Raw genomic sequence first — 23,943 nt, 5'->3', positions numbered from 1 at the left:
TTATTTATTTTATTATATATTAAAGGAGAAAGAGTATACAAACCCATTTAATTTTTTCCTTTTTTACGAATTCGAATCATGCATTTTCAAATTTTCTTAGTTAAAGTATGATTATTTAACTATTTGGTCTTTCATTCATTCATATGTTATTTGTACCTATAATTAATTTTTTATTATTATTTCATATGTATTTTAATACCTAAAAACTAAAATATGAAAATAATTATATTTAATATATATATATATATATATATTATATAATCTGATTATTAAATTATTATTTATTTGTATTTTTAATTTTAATAATTAAAATTTTTGGGGTCGGATCTTATTTGATTCATTCTCTTACTATATTCATTTATCAATATTCATTAATCGATATTTAGTAATTTGTTAGATATTATTTTTTTAAGGTAATAGTAATTAATAGAAAGTATTAATCATAAATTAAATAAATAAAGGAATATTCATTAATAATATAAATTCAGTGTTATAAATATTAACACTAGTATTATATTTTAAAATTTTTTAATATTAAATTAAAATTTAAACAAAATGATAAAAATATTTAATTCAATATTTAAATATCTAAATTTAATTTATTATATATTTATTAACATTAAATGTTATTATTTATTATTTTAGTTATTTATTTTATGAATATTAAATACACATGAAATAAGTATTTTAATGAATAATTTAATAAAAGGTACAAATATTTATCAAAAATAAAAAAAATAAAAGGTACAAATATCTATAAATGGAAGTTTAAAATAGTGTGACATTCCTACCAAAAATATAGATAAAATTGTGTGACTTAACTAAGCAAAATGACTATATAATATTACCTCCCTTAATAATTTTACTGTATTTCATAAATCTTCGTTAGGAACTAACTATTTTTAGGCTTTCGTGTTTTCACCCCAAATTATCCAACACAAACCCGCGCGTAACGTTGTCAACTTCGAATAATAAACAACGTTATTTGTCTTTGTCTTCACGAGGAATCAATTTTATGAGTGAGTGAATCCCCAGCCAACCATGCCATTGCCAATTTCTCAAACCCAACACACTTTCACTTTCCACCTTCATTTTCCCTGAAAATAACTTGCTAATGCTAACCATGCTCAATTTCCCTTTGCTCTCAGCCTCTGAACATGCCTTTCCCTGCAACCCCACCAACTACACTTCACTCTTGCAACCCACCTTTCAAAACCTCAGCTGGCAGCGAAAGTTTCAATCTTTAGCTTTTGGAAAGTGTGGAGGAAGTGAATTTGCATCTGGGTCATGCTCCAATGCTCGGAGGAGTGGTGATTCAAGAGCAAGATGTCGTAGAAGAAAAGGGGTGTTGTCAAAATCGACTCTGAACCTGGAACAAGTGGTAGAGAGTGAAGGAGGTAGGGGGAGAGTAAAGGGTGGTGAAGGGTTTGATGCAATTGTTATAGGGTCTGGGATTGGAGGGTTGGTTGCAGGGACCCAGCTTGCAGTGAAAGGTGCAAGAGTTTTGGTTTTGGAGAAGTACGTGATTCCTGGTGGAAGCTCTGGTTTTTACCAAAGGGATGGGTATACTTTTGATGTGGGGTCTTCTGTCATGTTTGGTTTCAGTGATAAGGTCAGTTTTTTTTTAATGAGATTCTTGTTGTGTTATTATTTATTGCAATTTATTCATGATGTGATAAGATATGGTTGGTCAATACTGCATGCAATATATTGAGCTGAATGTTACAGTTAAGGAATATGAATGCATACCTTATGAGAGGGACATTGCTGCTTCTTCCTGGTAGCTATGCTCTATAAGTAAAACCTATTTATATATGCAATATTTTTTTTTCTTATTAATATGTAAACATTATTCTGTGTTAGTATCAGTGTCACTGTGCTTAGCTAATGGCACTGAGCAAAATGGCTGCATGACTGCATCTAGTTCGCTCTTTTAATTAGCGTAGAATAAAAGAAAAACCATATGAGAAGTAAATTAAGGAATCAAGAGCATAAGGGTAGATGTTTTTTTAATGAAAATCCCATGATCATGAGTTTCTTAATGTAAAGCTTGGTTCTGATCAATTAAGCTCTGAATAACTTAGTTTGCTGAACCAAAATAACCTCTCTCCATGAAACCCCAACCTGCACTAACTTTGAAGTATTGCTTATGTTGAATGGTCTGCCTCCAAGGATCATGAACCACCATGTACCTTAAATTTGTGTAGGGTAATCTCAATTTGATAACGCAAGCATTAGAAGCAGTTGGGTGTCAGATGCAGGTGATACCTGATCCGACAACCGTTCACTTCCATCTACCAAACAACCTTTCTGTTCGAGTACCCAGAGAATATGATAAATTCATTGAAGAACTGACTTGTAACTTTCCCCATGAAAAGGAGGGTATCCTCAAATTCTATGGTGAATGCTGGAAGGTTTGTCTTAATTGAGGTGACTTCACCTCCCTTAAGGCAGTTTTGCCTCTACTTGTAAATTGTAATTCAATTTTTAAAGAGCTTATATGTGTGATGGCTAGATTTTCAATGCCCTGAATTCGTTGGAATTGAAGTCACTAGAGGAGCCACTCTACCTTTTTGGACAGTTTTTCCAGAAGCCGCTTGAATGCTTGACACTAGGTACTTTCATTCTATTTGTTTATTTTGAAATGAGAGGCTACGAATTTAAAATCCTAAACTTCAATTGCAAAGTTAATTTTGGTTATGTTCCACCTAGCATATCTCCTCAGTTTTTTGATACGGAGGAGTTATCGTTTAGAAGTGAGGTTAACTTATGATTTAAAATAAGTATAGAGGGGGAGGTAAAGGATGAAAATGGGGACAAATACATCACTAAAATACATGTTACTTACAATTAACTGCTTGAGTGCAGCAATATATTAATAGTTGACTCAGCAAACTATATCCTTCAATGAAGATTAGGACAAGACTTGAGTTAGTGATGCTTATGGAAATTCCTCATGCAATTAATTATTTATCTTCCAGAATAAGGGCATCCTAGACCTAGAGAAACATCTCATGTAGATAGTCTAGTTCTTTTGGGTGGATGGAGAATTTGCATAACCAACTAACATTGTAGAGAAACCACAAATGATCTCCTAAGTGGGCTCTGAATTTGTGATTAATTTGCTGAAATCTTTGAAAATCATCAGTTTCTTGCAATATCAAGTTGTCATACATAGTTGATTCATGATAAACCTTCACTATGAAGATTTCAATCGATGTGAGCATTTGATGAACTTTTGCTTTGTCTTGAACAGAGCGAAGGATGTTACTAACCATGATTATTCTTAGTATGTTTTGTCTGTATCATGTGGTGGACAATCACTATTAACCAATAAGCATGACATACCTAATAACTATGCACTACTAATAAGGGTTGTTCTTGTCCACCCTGCACCTCTTCCATATTTGATCTTTCTATCGATATTTTCATATGGTTCAGCCATAAGCTTTTCTAATGATGTTATTATGTGGCAGCCTATTATTTGCCTCAAAATGCTGGAGCCATAGCTCGGAAGTACATTCAAGATCCACAGTTGTTGTCATTCATAGATGCAGAGGTAGTACATTCATAGCTCGGAAGTACATTCAAGATCCGCAGTTGCTGTCATTCATAGATGCAACAACTTATTTGATTCAGTCAGAAGTTTCACCAATTTGTTAAGGAAAATGTTAAATGTCATGAAGAGTAATTTTACCAAATGTGTTACAAATGACATGGAGTAACTAAATGAGAGAAAACTTTATTCTTATGGGTCCTATGAAAGAGGTTAAGGGTGAATATTGTGGGTCCCATAGAAGAAAATGAGGCTAAAACAAACCGTGCCACATATTCGTAGCTTTATGTAAAATCTGTTTTCGTGTGAAATAGCACTACTCATCTACTCTTTCATTATTTATTCAATTTATTGGCACATTTTTGGTAATTGTCATCCATAAAATTTTTGGTATTGCAGTGTTTTATAGTGAGCACAGTCAACGCATTGCAGACTCCAATGATCAATGCTAGCATGGTAATCTGTTCACTTAGCTTTTTGCATTTTTAAGCTCAAGTAATGTTCTTATTTCACTTTTGAAAACGTCTAGGAGAGGAGAAGTCACGCTTCCATTCATTTCTGTTAGTTGCAATGGATGGAAAAATCATTTATTGACTAGATAGCATAAAATGGAACTGACTTGAATTTGATTCATCATTGGACTGCTTATGATCCTAGTAACTCTACAGATGTTTTAGTATTTAATTCTATGTTATTAAGCATGTAATAAGTGTCATCCTTCCATTTTTATCTGTCATTTTTTTGACCTGTTATTTCTCTCTTGCTCTCTCTCATAACTGATTCTAAAATGATAAAAGGATGAAGCAGAAGCACCTTTGGAAATGTAGGGGTGACAGTTAACACTGTTTGAATTTAGGAATTCGTCTACCAGTCAAAAGTAAAACATTAAAAACACTATTGTCAAGTATGGTGGCCAGTTTAATAGTTCATCTCTCTCTCTCTTGCACTCTTTTTTTGCCTCCAGGTTCTATGTGATAGACACTTTGGTGGGATTAACTACCCCGTCGGGGGTGTTGGTGGGATTGCAAAGTCTTTAGCAAAAGGTCTACTTGATCAGGGTAGTGAGATACTTTACAAGGCAAATGTCACTGGTATTATAATCGAGCAGGGCAAAGCCGTAAGTGAGACATCAGAATAGAAACAAGGATGAAATTTTTAGAAAAGATGCATTTTGTTTCTCAATAATTGAACTATTCTTTTTGCAGGTAGGAGTGAGGCTTTCAGATGGCAGAGAGTTCTTTGCCAAAACCATAATATCAAATGCTACCAGATGGGATACATTTGGTTGGTTTCAAATAAGAATTTTCTGTTAATATTTTAATGATTATCTTCTAATATCTTTCTCTGCCTTTGTTAGTTCTTAATTGCACAATGTTACACTGTAGGAAAGTTACTAAAGGGAGAGCCGCTTCCAAAAGAGGAAGAGAACTTCCAGAAAGTTTATGTTAAAGCTCCATCTTTTCTTTCAATTCACATGGGGGTTAAAGCCGAGGTTTTGCCAGCAGATACAGATTGTCACCATTTTGTGCTTGAGGTAGTTGGAAGTTTCCTCAACTTAGATTTTTTAATAGTTTTAGTGCCTTTGAATGAATAATGAAGTTTATGTATTTCATTGGCAATTCTCTAGAACAATTGGACCAAATTGGAGGAGTCATATGGAAGTATCTTTTTAAGTATACCAACTGTTCTTGATTCATCATTGGCTCCTGAAGGCCATCATATCCTTCACATATTCACAACTTCTTCTATGGAGGACTGGGAGGTAGGCAATACTGAGTAGTGATTACTGATAAATAAAGTTAAAAACTTTCACCTTGTTTGCTATGACTTTAGAAACTACTTTTTTTTTTTCTTTCCTCCTGTTTTATTCATTTTCTGATTAGGACATGATTAAAATTTCAATATATCAAATATGTCAGTGTCTTCTGTACCAGGGTCTCTCAGGAGTAGAATATGAGGCAAAGAAGCAGCATATAGCAGATGAAATCACAAGTAGATTAGAGAAGAAATTGTTTCCAGGTCTTAGATCATCCATCAATTTTATGGAGGTATGAGCTATAACCTCTGATCTCATATTACTGAACAGCAACTCCATTCATTGTCAATGCAAATTAAAAACATATCAAGGTGGTGCTAAATCTTTAGTAGCTCAACTTCAAGGATATAAACACACTTTTTCTGTCTGCATTGATTGGAATGTTTTAATTTTAAAATTTTGGTTAATCTGACAGAGCATTTACTTATTGATCACTCTTTAATTAATACAGTAGCCAATCAATATTGTAATTATAAATAATTCAAGCTCATTTGTCTCTTTCGCTTTAACTGTCATAAGTATTCTAATTCTGTAGACTGCGGACCAGTCCTATTGGTGCTGTTCATGATGCACCATTTTAAAAGTATTCTACGAAGTGAACCCCAAAATTTTACCTAGTATAATAGGTTTTATTACCTAATTAAAATATTTATTACTTAGTATTTTATCTATTAATTGTTTCATTTTAGATTTATGTATTGATTACTTAATACTTAAGTGGAGTGATTTAATTCTTTAGACAATTTTTTTTTTTTTTTTAGCTCACAAAAAACTAGCTATGAGCACAATGACGAAGATCACACTCCCTGCATTTTCAACGCTATCAAATGCCATGAATGACTCGCACAACACAAGTATCACAGATGCTACTATTTGTTACCCACTGAAAAAAAAATAAAAGTTAACATACATGACTTATTTAACATGTTTCTAAATTAGCTAAATTAAAGTTACTTATTTCTATTTTGTCTAGCAAGAACTCAATTTTTAATTCATAAATCATAACTATTCATTTAAGTAATATTATTAATGGCTGTACTTTTGTGGAATTTTCATGTGTGCGAATAATTATATACCGACTTAAAATTCACAGTATTTTCAATTCATAAATCATTCAATTTTTCAAACTTTTGTCTAAGTAGAATACTTTCCCGCTGTAAAGAACCACTTCAACCCAAAAGCTTAAGCTGCGAAGAAAGAAATTCCACTAGAAAAAAAGTGGGGGGCGGTGAGGATCGAACCCGGGACACGAGGCTCTGAAACCATGTAAAGAACCAATTCAACCCAAAAGCTTAAGCTATTGGGTGAGACTACATTAATAGTTTTATATATTCGAACCCAGGACAATGCACAGGCCCACCCACCTTTTTATTGTAGAAGTTTTTCCCCTATTATATTTGTTCCATTGAATAAATTCTTTTCATGAGTTCGCTATATATGAATTTTGAACCAGTCAAAAATAATTCAATGGGATTACTATTATGACACGTCACACAACTTATTTAATTTGTTTTTGTATACGTGTACAAATTGTAACTGTTTTTGGTTAGAGTCTGTTAGGAACATTTCTAGAGTCTTCTTTTCTTACCTTCTGATTTATATGTGCTACTGTAGACACTCTTGTAGTTAGTTTTTCAGATAATGAATTCCATTCAATTGAGTTCGTTGGTTTCTGATATGGTATCAGAGCTCTGAAGAGAGCTCTGGTATCGCACATTGTTTCTTGTTTTCTTCTCCTCTGTTCTTCAGAATCCTCTTTTTGATTTCATCTCATTTTCTTCGTTAATCTTCAATGGCGGTCCAGAGTCCTCTTCCGGATTATTTGTCGAATCCTTCGAACTCGTTGTATCTCCATCCAAACGAGAATCCTTCAATGGCTCTCGTATCTCCTCCTCTCAATGGACGTAACTACCACACTTGGTTACGTGCTATGAAGATGGCATTATTGTCGAAGAACAAGCTTTGCTTTGTGAATGGAGCTTTTCCAGCACCTGAAGCTCTCGATCCTTTGTTTCCAGCTTGGGAATGCTGCAACACTATGGTGTTGTCTTGGATTCACAGATCTATTGATGAATCGATTTCGAAGTCTATCTTATGGATCGAACATGCATCTGATGTATGGCGAGATCTCTCTGAACGTTTCTCTCAATCTGACGTCTTCAGAGTTGCAGATCTCCAAGAAGAAATCCATCGCCTACAACAGGGAAGCAGAAGCTTTGGTGAATATTTCACTGAAATGAAGACATTGTGGGATGAATTAGACAATCTCAATCCGCTGCCAAAATGTTACTGTGGAGCTCTAGATGAAATACAAAAAGCAAGAGAACGAGATCAAGTGATCCGTTTCTTGAAAGGTCTAAATGACCAATTCTCCTCTGTTCGTTCGCAAATCATGCTAATCGAACCTCTTCCAAACATGAACAAGGCATTCTCTCTTGTTACTCAACAAGAACGCCAGTTGAATTCTGAAATTCATATAGATACTGCCATGGAGTCAAAGGCTTACTCAGTGGATCAGAATCGTCGACCAGGAAATTTTAAGGCTAGAGGTCCAAAAGGACGAGGGACTAAGCTGTGCACACATTGTGGGAGAACAAACCACACAGTGGATACATGCTACATGAAGCATGGATATCCACCGGGTTTCAGGTCGAGGCCCAAAAATCCTTCTGTGAATGCTGTTTTTAATGGTGGAGAAGGTGAGCAAAGCAATGCACAAGATCCAGTGAGCCTGATTCAGCAGCAATACAAAGGCATATTGGATATGCTGCGACGGTCTCAAATTCAAGAGAAGGAAGAAAATTCCAACAATCATGCTATTAATATGGTTCACACACCTGCAGCCACAGCTTTTGCTACTCCTGAATGTTCACAAAATTCTGGTAAGACAGATATCAACTGGATTCTTGACACAGGTGCAACAGATCACATATGTTGCATTTCATCTCTTTTTATTTCCTTGCATGAGATAAAGCCTATTTCAATTACTTTGCCTAATGGTTCGAATGTGATGGCTAAATATTCTGGATCTGTTGAGTTGTTATCGAACCTGATTTTGAATGATGTGCTATTTGTCCCAGCATTCTGTGTCAATTTGATATCAGTGGGAAAATTGATTCAATTTCTTGATTGTGAACTGATCTTTCGTGAATCTGTTTGTTGGATCAAACAGATCAAATCACAACAAGTGATTGGTTCAGCTAAATTACAAAGTGGGCTCTTCTTGTTGGAATGTTGCAGTAGCAAGAAGACAAAGGAAGATGTAGCAGATATACATACTAAAGGATATGTGAATAATACATTGGCAGATGTCTCCTGGTTATGGCATTTGCGTTTAGGACACACATCTGATTCTGTTTTGAAAACAATGTGTAGAAAATTCCCTTTTATCAGTTCTAATAATAATTGTTCTCCTTGTGACATATGCCATATGGCAAAACAAAGGAAGCTGCCTTACAATGTAAGCACCAGTAGAGCTTCTAGAGCCTTTGATCTCATCCATGTAGACATATGGGGACCATTTTCTGTCCCATCCATTACTGGATACAAATACTTTCTTACTATTGTTGATGATTACTCAAGATTTACTTGGGTACTTTTGATGCATAATAAAGGAGAAACTAGATTGCATTTTGATACAACCCTTCCCAAACTGAAGACTTATCATAGACGTCGTCGCAGGGAATCACACCCTATCAGCCTTGCAAGGGAGGCACCACCTGATGATGTAACAAACTTCCTTACGAATGCTGAGTCAGCGAACGGTTAGAGGATTTGGTGCATTAAGCAAGTGGAAAGGGGCACGGAGAAATATCTTTTTGGACGAATGGAACTTGGACCTTGGGAGAGATCAGAGGCTCTCTAACTCCTCTGAAATTATCTTACCATTTCCTTTATTGCTTTGTAATTCTGTTGCTGGATTGTAATTAGGAATTATCTTTGTTTGTATTTGGAACGTTGATGTTAACTTGTAATTGCTGCTGGAGATTGAAAGATATCAATACATGAATTTGTTTTCTGTTTCAATATTACAATTGTGAATCTGAGTTTAGGCTGTTACAATTGGTATCAAAGCTCTTTCCCGGGAGCGTTGAATGGTTGTGACGAGAAAAATGGATCACCGAATGGAAACCATGGAGACAAGAATTGGTAGAACGGAGGAGGGAATGCAGAGAGGGAGGAAAACTTAGCTGAGGTTTTAAGAGGAATGCAAGAGCTGAGGGTAGATAGAGAAGATCGACGATCCAGAAGTTGTTCACATAGTGGACGTGGCGGAAGGGGAAGTAGAGAATCCAGTGTCCAATTGGATGGGGCAATGGGAAGAGGTAACGGTGGTGAAACCTTGAGGAGAAGGCTGGAACTACCGTCGTTTTCCGGTGAAGGGGCCTATGACTGGTTAACAAGGGTGGATAGGTATTTTGAGGTTAATCCATTGACGGACAGGGAGAAGATGAGGGTTGTCATGATCGTCCTGGAAGGAGAAGCTCTTCATTGGTATCAATGGTGGGAGCGAAACACAGTCAACGCATCATGGGGAATGTGTAGAGCCGAGGTGTTGTGTAATACCCCATATTTTTATTAACTTTAACCTTATGCCTATTAGTTAATTTGAGGAGCTCAAACTTTTAAGTTTCAAGGACGAAACTTCTTTTAAGGAGGGTAGAATGTAATACCCCATATTTTTATTAATAAAATAATAATAATAATAAACTATAAATTAGTAGTAATAATAATATAGATATATATAAATAAATATTATGGTGATAGATAACAAAGTAGAATATTAATTTTATTTTTGATAAAATTATTTTGTGCGATATGAGTGCTATTGGAAAATAATTTTGATACTTTGTAATACTCTAAATTATTTATAATAACATAATATTAATATGTATATATATATATATATATGTATATATATATTAGATGATAAATTATAATTAATTGGATTATTAATTGATTGATAATGTTCGATTGGTAATGATTGATTGGTAATGTTTGATTGGTAATGATTGATTGGTAATGTTGATTGGTAATTTGATTAGATATGATGAGTCAATAATGAGTCAGCCTTGAGTTAGCAAATAAGTTAGCTGTAATCTGAGCCATAAGAAATTAATAATAAAATAGTGTATGAAACTAATATCTGAGCCAGATACATCAATGAAGAATAAGGAAATAAATGCACAAAAACCCATATCTGAACTCAAAACTTCAACTATAAATAGAGGCCTAGCCTAACCAAACCAATTCACTCTTCAACATTTCTCCTCTATTATTCTCTCTTCTTAGTTCAAAAACTTAGTTTATTTTATTTTACATTCTTCTGGTTACCAACCAGTTCTCTGCCCCAAATTACTCTTTTCTTCTAGAAGTTAGCAAAAACGGAGACCAGGTAATCCTAATCTCTAGGTGGTTGTAGATTCGTTGTGTATGAAATTTTATTGTGTGTATCCTAATCTTTAGGTAGTTATATGTTTGATATATGTAATCCTAATCCCTAGAGAGTCATAGGTTATATTGATATGAATTTTGATATATGTAATCCTAATCTCTAGGTGTTCTTAGGTTAGTTTTATATGAAATTATTTATATCACGTTTCTTAAATTCGAATTATCATGTGATATTTAGGAAATTTTTATTGGAAAAATAATAGAATTTTTATTTTGAGAATAAATGGATATGATTGAATTTTCATATTTTATGATTGAATAATTATGATAATTGATGTGATGTGATTGTATGAATGACGATGATTAGATTTGGGTTTTACTATGATAAATGTTGAAGATTTGAATTGTTATATCCTTGAATAAATATGGAAGTTATGATGACCTTGAGTAATGGATATATTGAAAGAAGAAATTTCCGAATGTGATATGATGATTGAGTGTGATTGTAAATAATTAAATAGTGGGAGGATAGCTTTGGAATGGTACCTCCCAAGGTGATAAACACAACTTTTGGGCTTTATGCCTCCGATGTGAAACTGATGTGAAAAAGATTATATCCGTTCTTCCCAAAGTGGTATCTGGTAACAGTGGTTTTTTCCCGGGGTACTAGTAGCAACTTTGGGAAGAGGTGTGCACACTAGGAAGATATGAATTGATTATGGCCAATATGATTTGTTTGTGACTGGCAGGGTTTCCCGGGTCACAGGGTAGACTGACAGGGTTTCCCGGGTCTACCATGGTTCTCTTCCCACTAAGTACAATGAACTTAAACATGATTAATAATGAAACGTCATTTGATTTGATTATGATGAATGTCATTGAATTGTGAATATTACCATTTATGTAATATTATGATTAATGTTGTGCTAAATATGTTAGTTGACAATTACCCTTATACACTAAATGGACTAAATAATCTTAAACATGATTAATAATGATATTAATACTTGATTTGAGTTATGATTAAATGACTTATTTGAATTATTGCTTGATTTATGATTAAATTTCTTATTTGAATTATTACTTGATTATGATTAAATGACATATTTGAATATTGCTTGAGTTATGAATAAATGACATATTCGAAATATTAATTGAGTTGATTATGTTGATTATTCTTAAATAAATGTCTTGATTGATATTGGGTTATATTATCCTCGTTTTGTATCTTGATTGGGATTACCAGCTTTGCTGATTTTGTGTTTGTTTGACTGCAATGATCCTGCGGCTGCGGGGGAGCAGATTTTTAGTAAATCAGGTTGCAAGGATGGGGCTAGCAGTGGGCAGTGAGGATACGACTCAGGATTTCTAGCTGTAATAAATATTATGTATAAAAAAAAACTGTAGTCTTAGATTTTTATTTGAATGTAATAGAGTTAGCCTTGCACTTGTCCCTGTACAGGTGCGGTGGTAACACTTCCCAAATTCGATTATTTTGAACTTCCGCTGTTATTTATAAAATTATTGAATTTATTTATGCTATTATAAATTGTTAGAATTTGGGGTGTTACATGTTGAGTCGTTTCCAACCAGATTTGGAAGGAAATCCCCTCCATGAACTACTTAGCCTTCGTCAAGTAGGAAGTATTCAGGATTATAGAAGAGACTTTGAGAAAATCAGTGGGTGTTTGGATCTTCTGGAGGAAGAAGTCCTCCGCGGTATTTGGCTGAACGGTTTGACGAGCTGCATTCGAGAGGAACTGCTGCTACACCCGTTGGATCCCTTGCCGTTGATGATGAAGAAGGCACAACAGATTAAAAGGCGAAATTGGGCTTGGATGGCTGAAGGCTTGGGAGGAAGTGGGTCAAATCGACCATTTGGGCTTTCAAAATTGGGGCAAATTAACCCAACCCGTTCCCACACGGGTTCCTTTAATTCCGGGTCACCGGGTTAAGTCACGGGTTCTTTAAACAACACGCATTCTGGACCCCAAGGTCATACGAACGCAATGAACCCTAATAACCCAGTGAACTCCAATCCTCCGGCGAACAATCTTCCACCGCGCAACGCGGAAAGCCAAGCGAGCAACACAGGGCGAACCGTTAATCGAAGGCTGCCACAAGCGGAGCTGCATGAGCGATCTCGTAAGGGATTATGCTTTCACTGTGGGGAACGATGGAACCCAAGCCATCGTTGTAGGTCTCGCCAACTGAACCTCCTGGTAGTGGTTGAAGACGACAAAGACGAAGGCGTTCTTGACACAGAAAAAGAGACGGAAGACACGGAAGCCGAGGAGGTGACCCTCCAGTTGTCTTCTCACAGCCTTGTGGGGTTGACTTCGAGCAAGTCCATGCGTTTATGGGGATCGATTGGAAGTAACCAGGTGATGGTATTAATCGATAGTGGGGCTACCCACAATTTTATCAAGGAGGAGACAGCCAAGAGACTCGGATTGGCAACTGAGGTTACACCCGGATACAAGGTGGAAATAGGTAACGAAGATCGTGTTGGTTGTAGTGGGGTTTGTCGGGGTGTGAATCTAAAGTTTCAGGGGATTGAGGTGACTCAGGATTTATTCTTGTTCACGTTGGGAGGTGTGGACGTGGTGTTAGGCGTCGATTGGTTACAAGAGTTAGGTACGGTGAAAGCTAACTTCCGTGAATTTACTCTCAGCTTCAAACAAAATGGGCAGCGAGTGTTGGTTCGAGCTGAACCAAAGCTGTCTGTTGTGGAGGGTTCTCTGAAGACAGTTATGAAAGCCATCCAGAGTGATGATCCAGGCTTCCTCGTTCACCCAAATTGGGGGTCTTTCTCTGTCCCTGAGACTCAAAAGGGGTGGGATGAACTTGAGGATCTGTTGGTCGCGTATGCTGATGTGTTTACTATTCCTTCAGGTCTCCCTCCCAAGAGGAACAGAGATCACGCTATTCTTCTGAAACCAGGAAGCGAGATACCAAACATTCGCCCTTACAGGTACCCTTTTTACCAAAAAGATGAAATTGAAAAACATGTTGATGAGATGTTGAGCAATGGGATGATCAGACCCAGCGTTAGTCCCTACTCAAGCCCTGCTATTCTGGTGAAGAAGAAAGATAACAGCTGGCGTGTGTGTGTTGATTATCGGAAGCTGAACAAAATGACGATACCTGACAAATTTCCCATGCCAGTAATTGACGAATTAATTGATGAGATTGGGTCGGCTTGCCTTTTCTCCAAGTTGGATTTGAAGTCCGGGTTCAACCAGATCCGGATGAGGGAGGAAGATGTAGAGAAGATTGCGTTCAGGACCCATCAAGGTCATTACGAATATCTCGTAATGCCTTTCGGGTTAACTAATGCTCCATCCACCTTCCAATCCTTGATGAACGAAGTCCTCAAACCTTATCTACGCAAATTTGCCTTAGTTTTCTTTGATGACATATTGATATATAGTCAGTCAAGAGAGACACACATTCAGCATTTGAGGACAATCTTGGAGGAACTACGCAGGCAGCAGCTTTATGCGAATAAAAAGAAGTGCACATTTGGGCAGCCACAGGTGGAATACTTGGGTCATATCATCAGCCCCAATGGCGTGTCAGCCGATCCTGCTAAAACACAAGCTATGCAAGATTGGCCTCCCCCTACTAATCTTAAGGGGTTGAGAGGATTCCTCGGGTTAACCGGATATTATAGAAAATTTGTTGAGGGCTATGGAATTCTGACCAAACCACTGACTGATCTATTGAGGAAGGATGCTTTCTACTGGAATGAAAATGCTCAGATTTCTTTTGACAAATTGAAAGCCATCATGTGTAAGTTACCCACTCTGGCTTTACCTGATTTTTCTAAACAATTTACTGTGGTGACAGATGCATCAGGCAAGGGGATTGGGGCTGCTCTCATGCAAGAAGGGCGACCTCTAGCATTTACTAGTCAGGGTTTTTCCAAACTGGCTCAAGGAAAATCTGTGTACGAAAAAGAACTAATGGCATTAGTGTTTGCAGTGCAAAAATGGAGACACTACCTTTTGGGAAGGCATTTTGTGATCAAAACTGATCAGAAAAGCCTTAAGTTCCTCATGGATCAGCGTGTGTTGGGAGAAGACCAACAAAAATGGACTTCCAAGCTTCTAGGCTTTGACTTCGAAGTTCAATACCATCCGGGGAAGGAAAATGTTGTAGCAGACGCCCTTTCTCGTAGCGGGCAATTCAATTCTTTATCTGTGGTGGGCCTACCATTAATAGAGCAATTTGAACAGGAACAAGGTGCTGATCCGAAGCTTAAGCAATTTCTTCTGGATTTAATTGCAGATCCAACAAGGCATCCGGGTTTCCAAATTACAAATGGGAAGCTGACTTATCATGGCAAACTTGTACTCCCAAAGAACTCCAGGTTCATTGCTGTTTTATTAAAGGAGTTCCATGATTCCCCAACGGGTGGGCATTCGGGATTCTATAGAACCTTTAAACGGATTTCAAACTTGGTTTATTGGGAGGGCATGAAAAGAGAGATACAGAATTATGTGGCCAGGTGTGCGATTTGCCAGCAAAGCAAGGCTTCCAACTTGACTCCAGCAGGTCTTTTGCAACCTCTACCAATTCCTACTCAGGTATGGTCGGATATCTCGCTTGATTTTGTGGGGGGATTGCCCAAGGCTTTTGGGGTAGACACGGTCTTGGTGGTGGTCGACCGGTTGACTAAATATGCCCACTTTATCCCACTTAGCCACCTCTACAGTGCTCAGGATGTAGCCTTACTTTTTATCCAGCACATAGTCAAGTTACATGGTTTCCCTCTAACCATTGTATCTGATAGAGATCGAGTTTTCCTTAGCAATTTCTGGTCCGAAATGTTTAAACAAGCTGGCACCTCATTGAAGTATAGCACGGCTTACCATCCCCAATCGAATGGCCAAACCGAAATTGTTAACAAATGCTTAGAAACTTATCTCAGATGTTTTTGCAGCCCACGGCCTCGACAATGGCCTAAGTGGCTTCATTGGGCTGAGTATTGGTATAATACCACATACAAATCTGCCACAGGGACCTCTCCTTTTAAGGCTTTGTACGGTTCTGACCCACCTTCATTGTTTAGAGTGGCCCATTCTGCCAATGTGGAGGAGGTGGACAAAATGTTGATTGAAAGGAATGCTATTTTGGTAGAATTACATCATCAGTTGACCAAGGCTCAAAACCGCATGAAAGTTCAAGCGGATAAGCATCGGAGAGATGTTCACTTGGACATCAACGATATGGTTTATCTCAAGATCCAACCGTACAGACTTAAGTCTTTGGCCCGGCGTGTTAATGAAAAACTTAGTCCCCGCTTCTATGGCCCTTACAAGGTGTTGGCCAAAATAGGTACTGCCGCTTACAAACTTGAACTCCCCCATTCTTGCCTCATTCATCCAGTTTTTCATGTGTCATTGTTAAAGAAGGCTTTATCCGAGGTTGACATGGCTAAATCTCAGCCTCTTCCTCATGCTCTGACTGAAGAATTGGAGTTACTAGTGGAACCAGTAGATGTACTTCAATGGAGACGGACTGCAGGTGGAGCAGTGGAGGTTCTTATTCATTGGAAGGACCTTCCCTCATTTGAAGATTCATGGGAGGACTCTTACATGCTAAACCAACAGTTCCCTCAGTTCAACCTTGGGGACAAGGTTAATTTTTTAGGGGGGGAGTATTGATACATCCCTTCCCAAACTGAAGACTTATCATAGACGTGGTCGCAGGGAATCACACCCTATCAGCCTTGCAAGGGAGGCACCACCTGATGATGTAACAAACTTCCTTACGAATGCTGAGTCAGCAAACGGTTAGAGGATTTGGTGCATTAAGCAAGTGGAAAGGGGCACGGAGAAATATCTTTTTGGACGAATGGAACTTGGACCTTGGGAGAGATCAGAGGCTCTCTAACTCCTCTGAAATTATCTTACAATTTCCTTTATTGCTTTGTAATTCTGTTGCTGGATTGTAATTAGGAATTATCTTTGTTTGTATTTGGAACGTTGCTGTTAACTTGTAATTGCTGCTGGAGATTGAAAGATATCAATACATGAATTTGTTTTCTGTTTCAATATTACAATTGTGAATCTGAGTTTAGGCTGTTACACATTTACAGAATTTTGTTGCTTTGGTCAAAAATCAGTTTGACACTTCAATCAAAACAATTAGAAGTGATAATGGGCAAGAGTTCTTAATGAATGAGTTCTATGCTTCTAAAGGAATTATTCATCAAACTTCATGTGTAGAATGTCCTCAACAAAATGGTATAGTGGAGAGGAAGCATCAACATCTTCTTAATATAGCTTGAGCTTTAATGTTTCAAGCCAAAATGCCATTAAAATTCTGGTCATTTTTAGTGTTGCATGTTGTTCATTTGCTAAATCGGCTGAGTAGTCCTATATTGCAGAATAATAGCACACCCTATGAACTTCTACATCAATCTCCACCAGTGTTGGTTCATTTAAAGGTATTTGGGTGTTTATGCTTTGCTAGCACACTTTCATCCAACAGAACCAAGTTCAGTTCAAGGGCCAGAAGGTGTTTATTTCTAGGATACAGAGATGGCATAAAGGGACATGTATTGTATGATCTCACTTCACACAATATCTTTGTGTCTCGAAATGTGGTTTTCCATGAGCTCCATTTTCCCTTTTCTGATTGTGGTAAAAAGGCTCCATGTGATGATACACCTGTCATGCCCATTCCTTGTGATAATTTGGAAGACATCACTATTACACTGACACCTCAATTAATTCTGAACAGTGAAGGCAACAATGACATGCCTTCAATAGTTGACAGCACCTTACCTTCATCAGAAAACAGCCCACCTACTACTCGGTCCCACCCTATATTACAAGACCCCTCTATTTCACCTAATACAGCATCGTCACACCTATCTGTTCCTTTACCCTCTACACGTATCCCTCACCCTACTCCTAACACACATAACCAAGCTGCTAGAAAATCCAGCAGAATCAGAAAACCTCCACCCTACTTACAAGATTTCCATTGCACCCTCACATCCAAGGCAGAATATCCCTTATCCTCGGTCCTATCCTATGATAGATGTCCCCCTCACCACAAAACCTTATGCCTTAACCTTTAAACCATTACAGAACCTCAATCTTATTCTGAGGCCATCAAAGACCAGCATTGGCAAGATGCTATGGATACTGAAATCTCAGCTTTGGAGCAAAACCACACATGGATGCTCACTGATCTTCCTCCTGGGAAACATCCAATCGGTTGTAAATGGGTTTTTAAAGTCAAATACCATGCCAATGGAGCTGTTGAATGCTATAAGGCTCGCCTAGTTGCAAAAGGGTACACTCAACTTGAAGGGGTTGATTTTCTTGACACATTTTCTCCAGTTGCCAAGATCACAACCATTCGTACACTTATGAGTATTGCTACTGCTAGAGGCTGGATCTTGGAGCAACTAGACGTTAACAATGCATTCCTTCATGGTGATTTGGATGAAGAGATCTACATGACAATGCCTCCTGGATTCAAAACTTCGAAGCCCAATCAGGTTTGCAAGTTGCAAAAGTCATTGTATGGCTTGAAACAAGCAAGTAGACAATGGTATTCCAAGCTAACATCTGCCTTGCTGTCCATTGGAAACAAACAATCTGAAGCCGATCATTCTCTCCTCATCAAGTCAAAAGGAGAATCATTCACTGCTCTCTTAATACATGTTGATGACATAGTGTTGACAGGCAGTGACAGAGAGGAAATTTTAAGAGTCAAGAGGTTCCTTGATGACCAGTTTCGTATCAAGGACTTAGGTGAGTTGCATTACTTTCTTGGTCTAGAAATTATTCGTACCAAGGAAGGTTTAACTGTTAATCAAAGGAAATATGCATTGGAGTTGGTTAGTGATGCTGGACTCTTGGGTGCAAAACCTAGTTCCACTCCCATGGAACCTCGGGTAAAGTTGGAGAAGGATAAGGGGGATCCATATTTGGATGCCTCAGCTTATAGGAGAATGGTGGGAAGACTACTTTATCTAACCACAACTAGACCAGACATATGCTATGCAGTTCAACAGTTGAGCCAATATGTTAGCAGCCCCACAGAGTTACACATGCAAGCAGCCATCAGAGTTATTCGATATTTGAAGGGCACACCAGGTCGTGGTCTGTTTTTCAGTGCTGAAAATGATCTAAAGATCTCTGCCTTCTCAGATTCAGATTGGGCTACTTGTCCAGACACAAGGAGATCCATTACTGGTTACTGTGTTTTCATTGGTTCTTCTTTGGTTGTATGGAGATCAAAGAAACAAAGCACAGTATCTAGATCCTCCTCAGAGGCAGAATATAGGGCTTTAGCTAGCCTGGTTTGTGAGTTGCAATGGATGAAGTTTTTGCTTACTGATCTCAATGTCAGAATTTCACAACCAATAGCAGTATTCTGTGATAATAGATCGGCAATTTACTTGGCTCACAATCCTAGTTTTCATGAGAGATCTAAACACATAGAGATAGATTGCCATATTGTAAGAGAAAAGATCAACAGTGGCTTGATTCATTTGCTTCCAATTACTTCCTTAAACCAAACTGCAGACTCCTTCACCAAGGCATTACCTCCTCGATCCTTCAAAACATTGGTTGACAAGCTGGGACTTGTAGACATACACCTCCCACCTTGAGGGGGGGTATTATGACACGTCACACAACTTATTTAATTTGTTTCTGTATACGTGTACAAATTGTAACTGTTTTTGGTTAGAGTCTGTTAGGAACATTTCTAGAGTCTTCTTTTCTTACCTTCTGATATATATGTGCTACTGTAGACACTCTTGTAGTTAGTTTTTCAGATAATGAATTCCATTCAATTGAGTTCGTTGGTTTCTGAAATTCTGGAAGAAAGTGGGACGGCTTGTACTTGATTAAAGGGCTACTATGAAATCATAATTTTGAAACAAAACAGGAGAACCTTTCTGTTTGCTTTGCGGGACATACTGGCATTGGCATTGTAGAAATAACAATTTCTACAAATGAGTGTACAGTACAAACATTTTGGGACAAGTAATTCTGAAGGCTGTAGCTAAATGTAGAAGCATGCTTGCTATTATGTACATGTTCGAATTATCTGTTGATGGATGCTATCTACATACATATAACTCTTATAGGATTTCTTTATGTGTTTGATTCTTAAGTCTTAATTATTATGTATATGTTTTCTGAAATTTTAAGCCCCATTGTAGGTAGGGACACCAAAGACACACCGGCGATACCTAGCTCGTGATGAGGGAACCTACGGACCAATGCCACGCAAAATTCCAAAGGGGTTATTGGGAATGCCATTTAATACCACAGTAAGTTTACTTCCAAAAATGTATAACAGGTTCAGTTCTAGAACATTCTTCTATGCTTTTAGAATGCATTGATTAAAGTAAGCCATAAATCAACAAAATTTTCAGGGCATAGATGGTCTTTACTGTGTTGGTGATAGCTGCTTCCCTGGACAAGGTGTTGTTGCAGTAGCTTTTTCAGGAGTTATGTGTGCTCATCGAGTAGCTGCGGATATTGGTAAGCTAGAGCTTTCCTTTAAATGCACATTTTGTTTAACATTAGCTGGATGAAATTTTCTCTTATGCTTTAGTTTGTGTTAAATTTATATTTTAGTTTGTGTCTTTGCTCTCATTAATTTCAAATTTTTAATACACATTGCCATAAGAGATTCTGCAACCTGGGATGAGGTTTACCTTGTTTGAATTTGTGAATATTGGGATGTTAATTTAGTGGTGGAGCTAGGAATGGGTTAAGAGGGGCAATTGCCCCTTGATACGAACCTTGGGAAAATCTCACCCGAAAAGCTAGCTCATGAGGTAGGAGAGCTCAAAGTCCATATAAACCTCGTACTAGAACCTTATATTTCCAATGTAGGATTTCAAGTTTTATACCTTGGAGTAAGATTGTAACATTCCACCTCGCTCCGCAGTCTTGGCGCCCATGTGGGCTAGCTTTGCGCTAGTTCTTTCTAGCCCTGAGAGAACACTGCAATGCTAGCGTCACCATCCCTGCCGCTCGATTGTGGCTGGGAGACATAGTGGAAGGTTTTGATACCAATTGATAGAAACAAATTCAATAATAAGAATTGGATGTGAAAATGAAGTTGTGTATTGACTATGGTTGGTAATTCAGCAACAACAGTACAAGTTATGGTGTAAAACAGAGAAAATACTGAAAAGGTAAAAATGCAAGAAAGTAAAGATAGGTTTCTGGAGAAGTTTAAGAGGCTCTAGAGGTCTCTCCCACATCTGGTTTCCCAATCCAAGTGTGCTCCAATTTCCTGATGCCCCTTCCTTTTCCTTCCCTCATGTATACGTAGCCTTCTCAACTAACTTCCATGTCTGCGATCCTTTATCTCTCTCCTCTAACTGAAATTCCCTTGTCATTTTTGAGACTATTCCCTTCTAACTGCCTGGTTGCTGACTCAACTTGAATGGAATTTCTTTCTATAAGATGGAGGTATCATATCACCTCATAAGTTTATCAAACCTTTTGTATACATTCATACGTAAAAGAAAGGTGATGGTACCCTGGAGTAGCTAGCTATGGATTCTTCAGCTGTAATCAATTGTAAACAGAATTATAACAACAAGTGAACATCAGATATTTTCTGAAATACCTCTGTAACTCTATTTTATTAATCATGATGAACTCAAAAGCCACCTTCTCCTAATTACAGAAAATTAACAGCAGACTCCAACCACTCACCATCGTGGGAGGGAAATACATTGAAAACGAAATGACACATTCAGACTCACTACTATCACTACTATAATGCAGCAAATACAGACTCCATTAACCACAATGTTAAAACAATACAAAGATGAGGATACTTGATCTAACAGACAACTCTCCAATTCTCCAGCTCCCTCTACCTATGAAGCACCAACTCCGACACGGCGTTTTCGATACGTTCCCAATACGTTCTCGATACGACCGTTAATTCGTCGATACGATACAATACGTTTTCGATACATTTCCGATACTCGTATCGGATACGTTGGAAAAAAAAATTAAGAGTATTGGTGCTTCATAGCCCTCTACAACACAATACCCGTTTGTAGAGTAGCCATTTTCCCTCTCTCCAGTGGATACATAATTCTTCACAGCCCCTCCTTGCTCTCATCTCCACTATAACTACCTTCCTTCATGTTGCTTTGCTTTCCAATTTCCTCAGAGCCATTCAGCATTTGCCAGCTGTCCCATATTTGCATAACTAACTTTGTGCTCATACCATCTTTCGGGCCCACCTGACCTCTCTGATTGTCGCCATCGTCTTGGGCTCTTTGCACCACTACTCTCAGATTGGCCATCCTGTCTTGGGCTTGGGCTGATTGGTCAATTACTTGGACTGTTGACTTTGACACTGCCTTATCTTGTTGATCCTCATTCTGTTGTTGGGCTGGGTTCCTTTTTATTTTCTTCCTTGTGTATATTCTTGGGAATAGCTCTAGTGGCTCATCAAAAGGTAATATAACTTTATACCCTTCGTCTTTATTATTCGTCATATACGAAGAAAACTTGGAGAGTTCATTACCCGCTATTGTGTTGTCATGCCTAAGCTAGTGTGAATTTTGAATTCCTCGTCCCCTCTCACCAAATTTTCTAATTCCGCCACCGTAATGTCATGGTATATAATGCTGTTGAACTGCTCTTGCTGAGAATGGTGGAGGACTTCTAATGTGATTTATCTTTAGCTTGGATTTTTACCACCCTCATTTTGAATCTTTTATACAAACAGGGCTGGAGAAAAAGTCACCTGTTTTGGATGCCATGCTGCTTCGGTTGCTTGGTTGGTTAAGAACACTGGCATGATATTTAATATTGGAACACGTGTTGGATGCAGTATCATCATCCTTTGTGCAGAAGAAGCTCAACTTTCACTACAGCATTGATTCACTGCATATCAAGGTATAGAAGTGCCTATTTTCTTCCACAATTTTCAGAAGAGTTAGCAATCTGTCACAGAAGGTAGCTGATGTCTGTTGTAATTTGATTCACGGACACACTATACGTGGTCTTATTACAATCCTGTATAACCTTGTATTACCTTTTTTTTATTTTATTTTTTTGTTTGAGGGGGGAGGGAGGGAGGGATTGGCTGTGAAGTGTTTAATGTAAATGATCATTGTAAGAGTAGTTTTCCTTTATCCATACGAGTTATAAGAAGATCTTCCTTGTGGACACAACAGACATACACAGAGAGGGATGTTACAGAATCAATTTAAATGATATGCTCCTTTTGGTCTTTGGATGTGTTTCTTTAAAGTATATATTTTTTTTATATGTTAAGCATATTTGGATGAGCTTAAAAAAAGTGGTACTTAAAAAGTACAATTTGATCTTTTATTTAAGCAAGATTTGGTACTTTTCAAACATAAAAAGATAAAAGATTTATCTTTTATTGAAATTTAATAATTAATTAATAAGTATGATCCAATAAATTATAACCGTTAAATTGATGGAAATCAATAGTTAAGATTTGGTAATAAGAGGTAGTAAAAAAAAAAAGATACTAAGTATAATTTCTCCCTACTTTTTAATATATTTGATCATGTTGCTTTTTAAATATAACCTCTTCTTTTAAATATTTTTTAAAATTAATTTTATTTGAAGTTTAATTTAAAGATGTTATTGTTTTAATTAAATCGAATATAACTCATCCTCAATAATTACACTAATTACAATTTACAAGTAGAGAGTCTGCAGTATTATCAAGGATTGTGGTGTGACTTTATAAGAAACTAAATTATTCGTTTCATACATCCTTAAAGCACGCTTCGCTTTCTTTGTTTTCAATTTCCTTAATAAACGAATAAAGAGAATAACCTCAAAATCGAATGGGTGCAGCTCAGTTGGTAATTTGGTGCTGAGTTAGTGGGGTTGGATATGTGTTCGATTTTCGCTGAATGCATTCTTGGAGAGGGGGTTGAACTTTTAGCCATCACTGTTCCCCCGCACTCCGGATTAGTCTCATAGCCGGCTCAAAGAGTCGAAGCTCGTGGGGATACCGGAGGGAGCCAACTCGTCTCAAAGAGATAATTAAGGTTGGGTAACTCCAAAAAAAGAAGAAGAGAATAACCTCAAAAGGAATAAAAAAAAATGGGACGATTACCGTTTCGAAATCAGCTAACTAGTCATATTGCTTATATAATACTTGACAATTGACA

General features: G+C 37.3%; 1 protein-coding gene across 2 annotated transcripts; it reads left to right on the top strand.

Annotated features, from left to right (window-relative positions):
* Window positions 1-1,047: 1,047 nt before the first annotated feature.
* Window positions 1,048-22,846, top strand: LOC133318028 (prolycopene isomerase, chloroplastic-like). Of its 2 annotated transcripts, none has more exons than XM_061519959.1 (13): window positions 1,048-1,612; window positions 2,208-2,414; window positions 2,516-2,615; window positions 3,477-3,559; window positions 3,956-4,012; window positions 4,521-4,673; window positions 4,762-4,840; window positions 4,942-5,090; window positions 5,184-5,318; window positions 5,491-5,604; window positions 19,966-20,076; window positions 20,182-20,290; window positions 22,515-22,846. In XM_061519959.1, exons 1-13 carry the CDS (start codon window positions 1,115-1,117, stop codon window positions 22,586-22,588), a joined length of 1,869 nt encoding a protein of 622 aa, XP_061375943.1. In that variant the 5' UTR covers window positions 1,048-1,114; the 3' UTR covers window positions 22,589-22,846. The 2 variants fall into 2 exon arrangements, with proteins under 2 accessions (XP_061375943.1, XP_061375944.1); XM_061519960.1 differs by having other exon boundaries at window positions 1,456-1,616.
* The last annotated feature ends 1,097 nt before the right edge of the window (window positions 22,847-23,943 follow it).

This window comes from Gastrolobium bilobum, unplaced genomic scaffold (genome assembly GCF_033153095.1).
Source record: "Gastrolobium bilobum isolate Gb01-03AN ecotype WA unplaced genomic scaffold, APGP_CSIRO_Gbil_v1 utg67013, whole genome shotgun sequence".
Classification (NCBI taxonomy): Eukaryota; Viridiplantae; Streptophyta; class Magnoliopsida; order Fabales; family Fabaceae; genus Gastrolobium; species Gastrolobium bilobum.
Note: the sequence above shows the minus strand (reverse complement) of the source record. Positions and strands in the feature narration are given on the sequence as shown.